General features: G+C 39.4%; 1 protein-coding gene across 2 annotated transcripts in view; it reads left to right on the top strand.

Annotated features, from left to right (window-relative positions):
* The window catches only part of LOC114639266 (mastermind-like domain-containing protein 1), a 56757-nt gene that overhangs the window by 33116 nt on the left and 6664 nt on the right, over nucleotides 1-16977 (top strand). For both annotated transcript variants that reach the window (XM_028788019.1, XM_028788018.1), the window contains one exon: nucleotides 15401-15644. In XM_028788019.1, the coding sequence (XP_028643852.1) occupies nucleotides 15401-15644 (244 nt within the window). The remainder of the gene's footprint in view (nucleotides 1-15400; nucleotides 15645-16977) is intronic.

The following is a 16977-nucleotide window of genomic DNA, read 5'->3' as shown; positions in this document are numbered from 1 at the left end:
TTATTGGCTAAAAAGGATAATATATACACTATAGTGATTTCTGACAACAAAACTGAAATGTTCCATCTCTAGAATCTTGGATAAGCTCAGGTTCCTCCCCAAAATTTAAAAGACACGAGGCTAGTGGGTAGGGCCACAGGAATGACAAAGAGTAGAGTTACCTGGAGAAGGCAGGATGATGCCTTTGATGTTTACTAGGCCACCAAGAGCACAGGCTGCTGCAGTCAGTCTTGGAGGCCTTCCAGGGGCATTCATTGTTGTCATGCTCTCACTTTCTCAAATCCTCAATCCTATGGACCTTGAAGCCCTTTGGGCTTAGTCTCCAATTGAGAAACACTAAGGATATACTGTCCTGAGAACTGGTCCTATGTATGTCTCCTTGTTTTCCAAGGACTCTTAATTTCCAAGCTCATATGAATAGAGGAAGGATAGAAATATAAACAAAAAATAACAATTCTCTGATACGGAAATATAGAATTGAAAAACAACACTGGCCCATCATTGAACCATAACTGGACCCCAAACCCCACTCCATGCCCTGTTGAACAGAATCAAGTATGTCTTGCTTCTCTAAGGTCCAATCTCCTTTGAGGGTGAACTCTCCAGAATTCATTAAAATATGACTAGATCCCACATCTAGAATTTCTGATTCCATAGGACAGTCTTGGACCTGAGAATCTCAGTTTTCAGTGTATTTCCAAGGAATGCTGCTAACTGTGTTCCAAGGCTCCCACTTTGAAAACTTCTAGGGTGAAAAAGTTCATGGCCCTTCCAATTTTGATCTTTAAAAATCTAGAATTTTGTAATGATTTTAAAAACATGGTTTTAGAATTGCAACATAACAAATTACATCATGTAAAGAGGTGAAAACATCTTGAAGGACACCTTAGGGCTCCTATATCAGGACAAATTCTAACTACCAATAAACCTTTCCTGATCTCTCCTCAGCCTTACAATCCCCAGCCTTGGATGACTACCATTTTACTCTCATTTCTATGAGATCATCCCTTTGAGATTCCATGTATAAGCAAGACTATGGAGTATTTGTCATCCTGGGCCTGTCTTATTTCAGTTAGCATAATCTGCATTGCCACCCACATTGCCACGAATGACAGGCTTTCATTCTTTTTCTGGCTGAAACTATACAGATGTGTACCATATTTTCTTTACCTATTTGTCTGATGATGGACACTATTGTGTATGATGCTACAATAACGTAGGAGTGCAGATGTCTCTTCTACACAGCTAATTCTTGGAAAGTGTTTTTTATTTACATTACAGATGTGAGCCCCTTTCCCCATTCTCCCCACACACACCCAGAAACCCTCTATCCCATCCCCTCTCCTCCTGCTTCTATCAGGATGTGCCCCCACCCACACACCTCCCCACCCACAAATTCCTCCACACTGGAGCATCCCGCCTTCATGGGACCAAGGACTTCCTCTCCCACCTATGCCCAACAGGGCCATCCTCTCCTACATATACAGCTGGAGCCCTGGATCCCTCCCTAAGTGCTCCCAGGCTGGTGGTTTAGACCCTGGGAGCTGTGGTTGGTTGGTATTGTTGCTCTCCTCATGGGGTCGCAAACCCTTTCAGCTCCAATGGTCTTCACTCTAACTCCTCCATTGGGAACCCCATGATCAGCTCAATGATTAGCTGTGAGCATCTGCCTCTGAATATGTCAGACTCTGGCAGACTTCTAAGGAGACAGCTATATCAGGCTCCTGTTCCACCTGGGTATCCATCCCATGTGCAGTCACCAAAGTTAGATGCTGATGTGGATGTCAGGAAGTGTATGCTGACAGGAGACTAGTCTATTTAGATAAGTGTCCTGTTTGTCTTTTTTTTTATCAAAAACTTTGTTGTTTTGTTTTGCCTCTGTTGAGTTTTTCAAGTTCAATGCCATATCAGATGGAACATTTTCTCATATGCATACTGTTTGATCCTTTGCTGCATTGAAGCTGTTTTAAAACTATTTGTCTGGCTTTTCCTTTTAGATCCTTTCCTCCAAAAATCTTTGTTCAAATCTAGTTTTCTGAAACTCCTTATGTTTATTCTCATAGTTACACAATTTCAAGTCTTATACACAAGCCCTTTATAATTTTTGAGCTGGCCACTAACTCAATATGTAACCAAAGATGACCTTGAATTTCTGCTCCTCCTCTTTCTGTACCTCCCAAGTGTAAAGATTACAAATTTATGAGCTCATGCCCAGTTTCTACATTGTCAGGGATGGAATTCAGGGCTGAGTGTTAAGCAATCCAACAATTGAGCTTTGTCCCCAGGCCCCACTTAAGACTTTAATACATTTTGAATTAGATTTTCATAACTCTGGAAACTTGGGGATTTGCCTGCATTTTTTGTAGGTAGATACCCAGTTTTCCTAATTCCATTTATTGAAAAGACTGTTTTTTTTCCCAATGTATATTCTTACCACTATTGTTGGAAATCAGTAAGACATAAACAAACAGGTAGGTAAGTAGGTAGCCATGACAGATGATAAATAGATAATTAGATAGATAGATAGATAGATAGATAGATAGATAGATAGATAGATAGATAGATGATAGATAGACAGACAGTTTTTTGATAGTTTCTATTCTGTTTGGTTTATGTGTTTATTGTTTTACTGCTTTAATTACTGCAACTTTTTAGCTCAAAGCCCTTCTGCTTTGTTCTTTTTGATCAAGATAGCTGTAGGTATTTGTAGGTTTGGGTGACTCCATACAAACTTTAGAATTGTTTTTGCTAATTCTATCAATATTACATACCACCTGTATTTTGATAAATGTACATTGGATCTAAATGACTTTCTGTAGACATTTTTACAACATTGACTCTTTCAATCTATAAACAAAAAAGTCATTTAATTTTTTCCTATTCAGTTTCTGTCATCAATGTTTAAAATGTTTCATGACAGAGGACTTTCATGTCTTTAGTTAAATTTGAGTGTAGTTAACTTTTTTAATCTACTGAATATGGATTTGTTTCTTGATTTCTACTTCAAATAATTCACCATTAGTATTTAACAATGTCACATTTTTGTATGCTGTTTTTATATGCTGCAACTTTAGTGAGTTTATTTAGTATACAAATAGCTTTGGGAGTTTCTATATGTAAGATCATATCATTTGAAAACAGTGACATTTGACTTTCTTTTCCAATTTGGATGTGTCCTAGCTAGGACTATTTTGAACAGAGTGGTAAGAGTGGCCAGATATAGTTGTGCATGACTGTAGTCTCAGCACTTAAGAAGCAGAGCTTTCAGAATTGAGAGTGCAAAGCCAACCTGGGCTAAATAATATGCCCCTGAGTAACAACAACAAACCGCAGAAAGAATAAATGGTGAATGTGGCTATCCTTACCTTGTTGCAAAGACTTAGAGAGAATATTTTCATGTAATTTAATGCTGGTTTATCACAAATGGCCTCTGTGATATAGAAGTATGTCTCTTTTCTGGCCAGTTTGATCAATGCTTTTATCATGAAGTAATGTTAAATTTTATCACATGCCTTATCTACATTCATATGGTGTTTATCCTTCCTTCTATTGCTGTGGTATATTGTTTATTAACTTGTTTTTACTGAAACATCCTTTAAATCCCTGGTATAAGTTTCACATGATTATGACCATGTGAAACTTCATCTTCTGAATGTGCTGTTGAATTCATATGCTGATACTTTGTTGAAGATTTTTACATCCGTATTTATGAAATGTATTGGCTTCTTGGTATATTATTTCTTTGGGATATTTATCTGGTTTGGAACCAGAGTATTTATAGTCCCATGTGATTTGTTTAGAAAAATTCCTTTTTCCTCTGTTTTTTTTTTTAATAACTTAAGAAAATTGGTTTTAATTCAACCATGAAACAATACAGTACTTGGCTTTTTCTTTGATGGCATATTTATATTACTGGTTCAATCTCTGCACTTGCTATTGGTCTGTACAGATTTTCTATTGCTTCATGATTGATTCTATGCTAGTAAGATACATATGTCTACTAGGAATTTGTTTTCTTAACTACCAAATTTCTTTTTTTTTTTTTTGATTTTTTTTTTTTCGAGACAGGGTTTCTCTGTGTAGCCCTGGCTGTCCTGGAACTCACTCTGTAGACCAGGCTGGACTCGAACTCAGAAATCCGCCTGCCTCTGCCTCCCAAGTGCTGGGATTAAAGGCGTGCGCCACCACCACCCGGCTACCAAATTTCTTACCATGCAGTTATTCATAATAATGCCCATTCTGTATTCCTATGGTATTGGTTGTAACATCCCACATTTCATTTCTGATTTATCTGTATCTCCTTTTCTTAATCTACCTCACTGTATTATCTTCTTTAGAAATGTTGTTCTTGTCACTATTTTTAACATGTGTGTCATGTGAGGGACCAGGCGCCATGATTCATATGGAAGTCAGACATCATGGAGTCATCTCACTACTCTCTTTTATCTCCTTGATCCATTTTCGTAGTCTCCATTTGTTTGGGAAGTTTGTTTTGGTTTGTTTCAGGGTGGTTATATTTTTTTTTCTACTCAGAGTTTTAATTATTTCCTTTTAATATGTTGGAGTTTTTCTCTTATTTGATGTGGGTGTTGATTGTTATAACTTTCCCAACTCAGTTATGCTTTTGTTGTATCCTGTAGTCTGGATCTTTATTTTCACATGTTTTATGAATGTTTAAGTTCCATTCTTCATAGGAGGAAGAATGGCTCAGTGGTCAAGAGCTTTCTTTGTTTTCCAAAATTGGATTCTATTCCTAGTACTCACATGTTGGCTCCTCTGTAACTCCAGTTCCAAGGTATTTTATGCCCTCTTCTGACCTCTGTGGGCATTGCACATACATGGTACAGAGACATAGACGCAGACAAAACACTCAAACACATATAACAATAACAACAATAGTAATAATGAGTGAAAACTTTCTTTATTTCTTCCTTACCAATGGATATTCAAAAGTAACTTATTTGATTACCATCTGTTTACAGTTTCCAATGTTTTTTTTCTTGATTTCTGACTTTTTGCATTATGATTAGAAAAAATATAACCAATACAATTTCAGTTTTTTTTAATTTATTGAGGCTGGTCTTATTTCATATTGTATAATCTATACTATCCTTAGCCTAAATTATTAAATCTATTCTAGATAATATCTGCACAGAGAAAATATGTATTCTGTAGCTCTCAGAATGGAGTGTTCCATAGCTATCTGTTAAGTCCATTTGGTCTCAGCTGAAATTTAACTTTGTCACCTATTTCTTGATTCTCCATTTAGATGATCTATCTACTGCAGGAAGTCAAACGTTAATGTTTCCAATTATTATTGTATTGGAATCTATCTCTCCCTCTAGGCTTACTAAACTCTGAATTGAGATATTCAGTGCATATGTTCATCAGCATTTTGACACTGTACGAAAATACTAGAGATAACCTAAAATGAGGAGAGATTTATTTTGGCTCACAGTTTCCAAGGTTTCAGTCCATGGTGGGCTTGGCCCCGTTGCTTTATACATAGAATGAACCTGAACATTACAGTGAGAATGAATGGTGGAACAAACCATTTCACATGCTTGTGTCTAGAAAGCTAAATCTAGAGAAAATGAAGCCAAGGCCCCCAAATACCTTCAAAGATACCCCTGCCCCCCTCCCACACACACACTGAACTAAGCTCCTATAACTTTGGTCTATGTCCTAAAGACTCTGCCACCTTCCAATAGCACATGAGGTAGAAAGAGAGCCTTCAACTAATGAGTCTGGATGTTAACAATCTGTTAATATCCAAACCCCACTATACACTATAGAATAACCGTCCTTTATTTCTTTTCACTGTTTTGGATTTTAAATATATTTTGTTTCACATAAGTATGGCTGCTTCTCCTTTTGTGGAACCCCTTTAACATGAAATTTACCTGTCTCATCCCTTCATTTTTAAGATATGTGCATTCTTAAAGATAAATTAGTTAATTTCAACCAATATATGATTGGGTCTTTTATTTTTATCTGTCTAGTTACTTTATGTGTTTCAATTTGATAATTTTCTCCATTTACACTCAAGGTCATTACTAATGTATAAGACCTTACTATCAGTGTTATTTCATTACTAATGTATAAGATCTTACTATCAGTGTTATTTAAAGTTATTTTCTAATTGCATTGTAGTCTATTTTCCCATGTCTCTCAGTCTTCCTTTGTGTCAAACAAAATGTTCCAGTCATGTCTTTGATCCACCACTTACAATATTTGAGTTTCCTATTACTGTTACATACCTTGTGGCTACTATGAAGCATATAAAAATCATTTATTTTCTAAATGTTAGCAACTTCATGTGGTTGTAAAGATAACAACAGAATCAAAACAGTAAGAAAAAAAAGTACACTAATAAGAACACTCTCCGTGTGCACTTGATTTCTCCTCAGGTTTTGAATCTTTGACACTCTACCTTATGACTTTTACATTCCTCATCTTTTAGTATATTAATTTATTCCTATTTTCATTTTGCTTTAGTCTTCATGCTAAAGCTATGAATAATTTATGCACCATGCTTACTGAATTAGATAATTCTCAGTTTCTATAATTACTCTTCCTTGTGAGTTGGATGCCTTCCCATGTTGAATTTTCACTCATTAGTATCTTTTGCTTTAGTGTTTGCTTGTGTAAAGGGGATTAGAAAGATCTGCTCTCAGTTTCTGCTTGGGAATGCCTTTATCCCTTCTTCCTACTCTAGAAAAGATAACTCTACTGAGTATAATAAGCTCAGCTAACAGATTTTTAGTACTATGAAAATCTCTGCACCATTTGAGTCCTTGGTTATAAGATAAGGGTAGACAAAGCTGAGTTAAATTTGACAAGTGTCATTTGGCTTTTCTCTACCCGTATACTTGAACCCTTCTCGAGAGGTGGAAAATAGTCTAGTGTTATTATTGCTTTATATAAGCTGTCCATTCCTTTGCCATTCTCAGGTATTTTCTTGGAACAACCAAATATCTTCTCTTTTCATACTGTCCAGAGTTTTCACAAGCTTTTTTCAATCCACCTGTCTATTTTCAAGTCACCTATCTTCAAGCTGACTATATATCTCTAGGTTACCCTGCTTTTGGTGTCTTTGATAGTATTGATACTGTTTTTTGTTTTGCTTTTTCTTAATTTTGTTGAGTGAATTTTTCATCTCAAGTATCTCTGTTCAATTTTTAATTACTCCCATCCTTTGCTAAGTTTCCATATTAGATTAACAGTATGTTTCTTTAAGCTTTAAACAACTGTTGTGAATGTTCTGCCCTATCTAACCTATATCCTATACTTATTGCTATTTGATTAGTTTCTGGTACCTTATTTTCAATACTAAGTGAAGTTATGTTTTCCTGAAAGCCCTTGATGCTGTTGCATGTGGCATCACCTTGGCATTGAAGGATTAGTTATTTATAACAGCTTTAGTTGTGCCTATCTTAAAAGAAATTCTAAGCAGACTGCTTACTTTTTCCGAACCTGAAGTTACTTCCATTACTTCATCACTGGATAACATGCAGGCACAGATTTGCTGAAAGTCTGCTATGAATGTGTTATCAACACTTTTAGGACTATACGGCAATCCACATGCTGGTTTGTCCCAAATAAACTACTGGAATTTCTTAATTAGGAATAGAAGAGGGCCAGAGAGATGGCTCTGGTAGTGAAGGGTGCTTGTTTACAAGCATGACAACCTGAGTTCAACTCCCAGGTCCTATGTGGCGGAAGGAGAGAACTGACTCCCACAGGTTGTCCTGTGATCTCTGTATATGTGCTGTGGCATGAGCATACTCACACACCTATGCATATATGCACACAAAATTCATTTGAAAATAAAACAAAACTAGAGTCGTGAAAGAAAAAAGGAAAGTACCAAAAAATAGTACGTCCTAACAAGTTACTCTCTGGGGCCAGGGTAATTACTAGTGTATCATTATACACTAGGATTCTGCATGGTTCCAGGAAGTCTTGTAAATGGACCAGCCTCAGGTTTCTAAGTCAGCATACCTGTGGTTATTTATACCATTATGTTGTGTCATACCCCAAACCCACAACCTAAGATCATCATAGCTCCAAGGTAGAACCAAAGGCCACACTTCTGTGATCCATCTATTATTGAGGTAGACACATGTCTCCAGATGGCTGCATCTCACTACAGGCAATGCTATATGGAATAGATATCTGGCAGGCTCAGGCTATGCATCTTCACTAAGCACTAGAGCTATTCCAAATGCTCTGTCTACAAGTCTTTAGTAGCTGCCCACAGTTAAGTTTCATCAGTCTAACTTTGATGACCAGGTTTTCTGCTTAATGCCTTAATCTACCTCTAATGAATGGGCTCCTGAGCCTTTCTCTGCTGTCTGAAGGTAAGATTGTGTTGTGAAAGTAGGCTCCATTTTTCACTTAGGCTTATGGCAAACTCACAGCAAGAACCTATCACATCCTGTGTAGGAGTGATCAGTTCCATATCTCAGCCTGTGTTAGTTCAAACCACAGATCTTCCCTAACTGGGATTCACATCTGTGCCTAATACCATGGATTCTAAAGACCCATCTGAGAATACTGCCTTGCAGATACATGTGCTGGCCAAGGTTGGGGGATAGGTAGTAGCTAAGCTGTTCTTCAATGCTTTTTGCTGCCCACTCCATTGGCTGCCACCACAGGATTAATTGGTTGTAGTAATTCTCAACTCAATAAACACTAACTGTGCTACAAGCACGCTGGAGTGTACTCCAGCTTTTTGAGGGAAACCTAAGGAAATAAGTTGCGTCGTGGAAGCCCAAGGCTGAATGGTATAGATGGAAGGTAATGGAGAGTGAGACACACAGACCATTGGAAAGAACATTGCCCTGGGCAGAAAGTTGACTACAGTGTCTCTCCTAACCCAGGCCTCCATAAGGAACTCAAAAGTATCGTATGTCTCAGTTAGTAAATCTCAGAGAGAAACAGACACTGGAAGAACTCAGTGCTAGAGACTGTCTGCTCTTGTCACTCACAGCGTTGGCTTCCACTACAGATCCTGCTTTCATTAGCATGTCCATAGGACATGCATGTCCTAGATCTACATTCTCTGTTTCCATTCCTGGCTTCAGACCAAGGAAAGTGACTGTTGTTGGGTCACATTAAGGTGATCCATATCCTAATCATCTGTTGATTGTCATTGAGACCTGAACTGAGAGAGCTACTGCCAGGCGCATTCCCAACCTCTTGCTGTTATCATGCAAACTTCAGGCCTACAGCTTTAAGGTTCATGCCCCGACCCCACATGTAGTGCACGTGGAGTAGCTCCAGAGAGACAAATGATTTGTAGCAGAAAATACCAAAGTAACTTTTGAAGCTCTAATGGCTTTCTGTAAACTTGGGTTGTTCCTTTGACATGACACTTTCTTTACTACTGCCAGGGCTTAGTTTACTCTCAAAGATACCTGTTGTAGAATGTTTGCAGTAGATGTGAAAGAGAATATAAAATATCTGCCCCACTCAAAGGAAAAAATAAAGCATTCAAAATATCCGAAAAGCTTCCAGGTACCTATTCTTTTGTGAGAGATCACACTTAGTGCTGACTTCCCAGAGACAACTCCAGAAGCAACCCTAGACTCTGAGGAGTTGGGAACATACTGTAGTTTCCATTCTCATAACCAGTCTTCTACCTAGACTTCCACACATCTTCCTTATTCAGGCTTTATGCTCATCCTTATTCATTTTGACATGAGGACATTATGGGCTTTTTTATTGTGCTTGTTGCTTTGTGATTGCAAAAGTAACCTTTTCTTTTGGAACTGAACTTGGAAAATGTGCAAAAGTATTTTTTAAAAACCCACAAACCTCAAGGGATAAAAAAATATGTAAATATGAATATATAGGAACCAATGAATAACTCCTGCTAACATACTGGAATACAGTATTTTATTTTTTCTATATAGAAATATATATTTCTCATTGTCATATTGCTATCAGCCTACATATATAACTTTTCCTCCTTTATTATAAAACATGGCATGGTGTGGAAAGGTGTGGAAGATCTGTGTACACCAAGTAACAAGGAAGTGAAAAGTAGAGAACTTGTTTGTACTCATGGTCAGGTGAAGAAACCAACTGCTTTTTCTTATGATCACACTCCACTCATCACAGAGAATCCTCATTACCCTAATTCCCATTCTGTTCTGGTTAGTTTCACAACTTACTAATGTTGGTTTGTTGGTTAGTTGGTTGGTTGGTTGGTTCATTGGTTGGTTTTGTTCTTTGATAGGATCTCACTCTATAGTTCAGACTGGCTTCAGACTCATGGCAATCCTCCTTACTCAGCCTCTCAAGTGCTAAACATCACAAATATGTACCACTACACTCTGCTAAATGAAGTCACAGGCCACTGCTAGCTAAATGCCTGCAGAAGAAAGAAAGCTAAGCTTTCCCAGTACTACTTTTGTCCTCAGCTTGGCTTTAGGGGGAAGTGAGAGCTAAGTTCCAACCTCCATGTTGGAATGTGCAGTAGAATTGTGGACACAATGCTAGGTGTGCAGAAGAGACGGGGCAAGTAAAGGATCAAGCCCCATGTCTGCCAGGGCTGGGGAGAGGCACACACCCATGAATGTAGAGACCAGCTTATTTCTTTAACACCTTTCAGCCCATGTAGTTTTTGTTGGTTACCTCCTCATCCTCATCACCACCCAGTACCAAACTGAGTCTCCTGTTCTAGAGTGTGGTGAAAATTTCACTACCTAGATCAAGTTGCTCTGCTGCCATCACCTCTGCTGATTTGCAATTCACCTTTGTTGAGGCTGCTTTGCTCCTTCTGGGTGGTTGTTGTTTGAGGGCTTTATTTGGTGGTAGTGTTGCTATTGTTTCCAAATGTGGTCTGCCTATACATCTCAAATTGCCCTAAGTTCCTGGGTCTAAGCAGTCCTCTGGCCTTTCTCTCTCTTCTGTAGTAGCCATAGTGGTACCTACCTGTCCAGGTCTGCTTTTTACCCTCACTAATTATGATGCTATTATCACCTCTCCTATCCTCCCTTTCCTGGTGGGAATTTATTTTTAAAAACAAAATTAACAACAGGCTAGCTGGAGTTTCATCAGTCTTTGAGAGAGTGAATTTAGATGCACGCATTAGATTTGCTCTTTCAATCAGGAAGTCTCCAAAGGAAATCCTGCCTCTCCCTTCCTTAGTTGTCTGAACTTGACTGTCAAATGGATGTCTCCCCTGGAAGCCCAGGGCCTAGAAGCAGTGCTTGCTCTATCCAGCAAGAAGACAGACACTGAAGGAACATGAAGTTGTGAGGACACTTTGCTTCATCTTTAAGCGTGATGATTGGAAGCCTAGATTTTCTTAAAACCTCAGACCCTGGCTAGGCTTCCAGAGCTGCTACTTGCTCACCACAGGTGTTTGAGCTAGCTGCAATCAGGAAAGAAAGAGATGGCATTCAATTTTGACTCTGGCTGACCCAGAAGACTTCTGTGTAGCTAAGGTGTGTGTTTTCTGCCTTTTATTTAATGGAGAACAGAAATTGTACCACATAACCTAAAACTGTGAGCCAAAGAAAGAAGATTGTTAGGGACATTTTAACTCCCAGAGGTTTCTAGGTATAAGATCAATCTACTGTTACATGTGAGATCCACTTAAAGGAAAGCATCCCTTCCTTTGCCTCCCTTTGTGTTTCAACTGAGAGTTGTAGGGACTTTCAAAGTGCCTGTTCCTATCTTGCTGCACTTGAATGAGAACTTTGGGCCACTCATGATTGTGCTGCTGGAATAGGGCTGTACTGACTACCTGCTAGAGTAGGTTTCCATCTGCCGTTGGAAGGTTTCTGTGCCTGACGGAATACTTAGGCACTGTAAGCATATACTAATGTTGATGGAGGTCCATTTCTTTCTGTTTTTTTCTCTTTATTGTTTGAGAATTTCATATATATATATATATATATATATATATATATATATATATATATATAATGTGATTTGATCGTATCTATCCCTATTCTGACTGCTAATTCCTCCGCTGACCCCACCAATACTATTCACTTCCATTATCATATACTCTTTTTTTTTTAACCCATAAAGTCCACTTGGTATTGCCTGTATGTGCATGTGTAGGGCTTACACAGGTCTTGTACATAGACTCACAGCTACTGTGAGTTCATTGAGTTATTCGTGCCTTGTTATGTCTGGAAAACTCTGTTTCACTACAATCATGTACTACCTTTCCTCTTACAATCTTCCATTCTCGGGTTTGGAGGAAGGAGTGTGATATAGATGTTCCATTTAAGTCTAAGTACTCACAGTCTCGTATTCTCTCCATGTTAACCAGCTGTATGTCTCTGTGTTCATCACCATCACTACAAAAAGAAGCTTCTCTAATGAGGGTTAAGGAATGCACTAATCTATGAGAATAAAAATAGATTAGGGAACCATTTAAAATTATGCCTACCTAGCAGACTAATTAATGGTAGGTTCTCCCCCAGGATCTACGACATTGCCAGCCATGAGGTTTTGGACCAATCATTAACAGTACTAGGGTATTTTTGCCTTATAAAAAAGGCCTTAAATCCAATCAGTAAGTAGTTGTCCCATACTATAACATCTGTGTCACTATTGTACCAGTTCATGTATCTTGCCAGGCTTCTTACTGCTGAAGCTCACAGTGATCACAGCTGAGTGAGATTACTGATTCCTTTTCTCCTCTAGTAGCATGCAGAGCACCTTCTAGCTTATGAATGCTAGTCAGTAGGGACGATGTTTCCAGGTCAGTACCAGCTTGATTTCTCCAGGTTCTATAACTCAGATATATAGTATCTTCAAGAATTGGGTCTTACCATCCACTTCTGAAGAGTAACCGAGAGTAATGGGGATTACCAGTGGTTATTGGGAGTCTGTAGGACCCCACAACTCAAAAGGAAGTAACCCATGTCTGACACTAGGCTTTTATTTGATAGCCTATGATACACACACACACACACAATTTTCACCCTGTTATAGGGTAAGTCAATTTAAATTCCGTGTGTGTGTGTGTGTATGTGTGTGTGTGTTTGTGTGTACTTTACTAATTTTTTACAGTAATAAGTTTCCATATAGTTTAGTCAAAGTTCTTTGATGTTAGTTGTCCCTTCCCATACTCCCTCTGCTACCTTGCCCTTCCATATCCCACCTTCACTCAAATGTTTTTGATTAACTATTCCTTGCTTCTACTTTGCATCAACTGTGTTCTATCCACTGAAAGCCTCTCCCATGACTCCTTAGTAGTTTCCTAACTTCTATGGGTAAATGGAAGTGCATTCCTTAATAATTTCATCATGAAAACTTTTCAAGACATGAAGTTACAGAGGATTCCTAAGAAACAAAAAACAAAACAAAAAGAAAACAAGCAAACCTTTTATTCTCTGTAAATAAGCACAACGCCTGGCTTTCACAATCTCATCATGGAGTGGGGCAAGTTTCTGAACCTGAGAAGTATGTGTATATCAGGACTTTTCAAAACTCCAATGTTTAAAGGAGTATTTTTTGCACTCTCACACTTATAATCCCAGAATTATAGAGGTAGAGGCTGGAAGGTCAAAATTCAAGGTCATCCTTAGCTATGTAGTAGATTCAGGAAGTTTGAGGATAGTCTGGGACCCATAAGAACTTGTTTCTGCAAAACTTTTATAGAATAGTATTCAGAGTTATCAAGAAGCTAAGCAAGTAGGCATGAAGAATTGTGAATTCTAGAAAATCACAGTTCTCCTTTGTCTCACCCTGATGAACTTGCTCCAAGGGCAAATAGGAATTTGATGAGCTACCCAAGTAGAGTAACAACAAGCTAGCTTGCTAGTAGAGCAAATGTCATCAGAATAGCAAAGAATGCTTGGGCTTAAGAGAGAATTGCTGGCCTGTTTATTTTAAATAGATATGTATTATTTCTAAAATAATCCAGCTAGTCATTTTCTTATTGCCATATTTAAATATGTATAATTTATCTTAAAATGATTGGAACTCCCTTGACACACCTTGTCTGTGCTTACACTATAATGTTTTTCCAATTCAAGGCTTATTTTCTACATTATAATCTAGAAACTTAGTACATGCTACATGTGGATTTGGGAGTGAAGTAAACCCATATCCACATCTTGCTTTGGTACTAAATAGCTGTGTGACTTTGGGCAACTTAGTTAATCTCTCTGGGCCTCTATATCCTCATCTGAAAAGTAAGGCAATAGTCCCTACCTCATAGATAGCTGTTTGTAAGGACAGAGTGAGAACAAATTTTTAAGGTCCTCTATTTAGTCCTGAGAGCAAAATAAATGATCAGTAAATTTACCAGTGTAGGTTTTGTTGTTATTTCAAATAATATATGTATAGACTATACTTCTATAATATATCAGTCACTGGAAATAGTTCTCCTTGATAGGTGGTCACTAAATGTTTCTTGTAGTGAGTTGAATGCATCCAAATGTTTTTGCTTTGATTCAAGGAGTGAATATTCCCCTTCCATTGGGCTGCTGAGTGAACACAGTAGACAACTTATAGCTCAAAGATTAGAAACAAGAGACACTGCTTAATACAGAAGAAAAAATAACCACTCCCCACTATGAAGGCTTCCCCAATCCTTTGAAACATGACTGCTGCTAGATGCTTGTGTGCTTGTCAGGGAGACAAGGCTCTACTGACCACCTACTTGAAGTTGTGAAGCTTTTGCCAATGTATGCATCAGGATGAGGTTATTTTAATTGCTATGTCTGAAGGAACTGGATCATGGGTTTCACACACTCAGAAACAATGAAATTCCTGATATGTAAAACAGGATGGCAAGGAATTTCGTGCCCACACTAGCCCCAAAACCTTAATACCCTGTCAGGGTCAGTGGGGACTGCAGCTCAGGATATGGCTGAGAGGAGGCACATGCTTGGCTGGTTTTACTCTTACCTCAGCATATCTACACACTAGAGCCTACAAGCCATGGTTAAATTGTGTGTTCTGTTATGAGGGTCAGGCATGGGTAGGAGGGATCTGAAGGTGCCAAAGTCATTGTTAATGAACCAGCTATCTGACTTAGTTTTATTCCTGCTTCCAGTAAGTCAATACTGCTTAAGGCAGGACGTCACTCATATGAGATACTTTTATAAGTATTATGTATTCTCTCAAATCAACCAAAATGCATTTTAAAAAATCATTGGTACGCTAGGGGGGAAGAGATGTCACACAGTAAGTACGTTTTCTGTGGAGAGCCACCATACCTTCCAATTGATCTTCAAAGGAGTCTATGACCCATAGCAAGCCAAAAGCACAAGATATTTGATTTTGCTTTCCTGAGACCAATTGATGTATATAACAACAACACTTAAAGAATACAATTAGTTGGTCAGGACAGTGACAAAATCAGTCGGAAGCCTTTTGTGGCCAAACAGCTGATGGATTGTTCAATCGGTTGTTGTAGACTCATGTAGACAAAGCCTGCAAGCTTGGGGAAGCCAGGCCTTCCCATGTCAGCCTCGGGCGACAGCCCCCAACCCGCCAGGCCCTGGGGAGTGAGTCCTTCCTGCCCGGCAGCTCCTTTGCTCATGAGCTGGCCCGAGTCACCTCCTCGTACAGCACCTCAGAGGCAGCCCCCTGGGGCAGCTGGGATCCGAAGGCCTGGAGGCAGGTGCCTGCTCCACTACTGCCTAGCTGCGATGCTGCAGGTAAGTCATTTCCCCCTGTGCCTTGCTTTCCTCATCTGTCAACTGGGGCACAATCCCCTGCTCAGCCTGCTCACCTGCCTCACAGGGATTGGGAGGAACTCAGGAGGTGACAGCTCTGAAAAATAGGCCCTTTGCAACCCACAGGGCTCTGTACAACTATGAAGGATTTCTATTACTTTCTAGCTTACTTTTTTCTTAGCATTCTTTGGCAAAGTGAGGGAGTCAAGCAAGCAGAGTAGTCCAAGCACCTTGGCCTTACCTCTCTCCCATTGACAGCCACTGTTTAACACCTCATTTACATCTATGCCTGCCTGCCTTCCTGCCTGACCCTGTGTCCAGGGCAGCAGGCCACATGTCCAAATCTCCTACCTAGTGTCTGTCTGTCTGATACCCAGTGAGAATTCAGGAAATTTAGGAACTCCATCTCCTGACAGTGTTCTGCTACGGGCTCCACATCCCATTTCATTCTTTGGCCTCTCTGGGGAGTCATGCTCCAGAAGGGGGCATCTGAGTCACCCCACCAAAGGATAGGCAGTCTAGGGGGACATGATTCAGTGTCTATGCCAAGCCTACCAAAGCTATCTATGAGTTTGGCTCAACCTTTCTCAATTCTAGAGTCTAGAAAGAATGACTTGGCACACCTCAGAGTCCCATTAGTGGCCATGAGAGCAAAGTGATGGATACCAGCCTTGGCAGATTTCATTTGAGCCATAGACTTATTGTTCTGAGACATGAAATATCAATGCCCAGAGGATGTCTGCCCTGTCTGTATAGAAATCTGTAGAAGATGGTCATCGAACTGAAAGGACCTCCAGAGATTCTGGCCTTTAATGGAAATTCTGCTTTAGTACTCACAGCTTTGTTCTCTTTATCCCGTGTGCCCTGGCCTGAAAGAACAAGCCGTGCTCTCCCGTCAAGGGCTATTGATTTCTCTCTCCCTAGAAGTCACAGCACTCCTTAGCTTCTCCCTTTTCAGCTGAAACCAGAAGAATCTTGTCCAGCCCAAAGCTCCCAGGGAAACTGAATTATCAAAACCCCAGAAGATTCTATCCTCTCTAAATATCATGTTTTCACCCATCCCTGTCCAGCTCTTCCTTGGCTTCAGAAGCCATGTGAGAAGATTGCTGCTAGCTTGCCTGGAGAATTCCTAAGCCAAACACCACAAATTCTGTGCTTAGTCCAGTGTCTTTCATGCTGGAGTGATGGCTCAGGGAGATCTCTGCACTCTGAGATTTAGGTCTGCATTCCTTTTCAGTCCCTTGTCACTGCAGCCAGTGGGTCAGAGTGAGCCAGAGGTTTCAGGTACTGAAGAGGCACAAGAAAGACAGGTCTC

The sequence above is a fragment of the Grammomys surdaster genome, unplaced genomic scaffold (assembly GCF_004785775.1).
Source record: "Grammomys surdaster isolate TR1022 unplaced genomic scaffold, NIH_TR_1.0 125690, whole genome shotgun sequence".
Taxonomy (NCBI): domain Eukaryota; kingdom Metazoa; phylum Chordata; class Mammalia; order Rodentia; family Muridae; genus Grammomys; species Grammomys surdaster.
The sequence above is the reverse complement of the archived record's forward strand: the minus strand, read 5'-3'. Positions and strand labels throughout refer to the sequence as shown.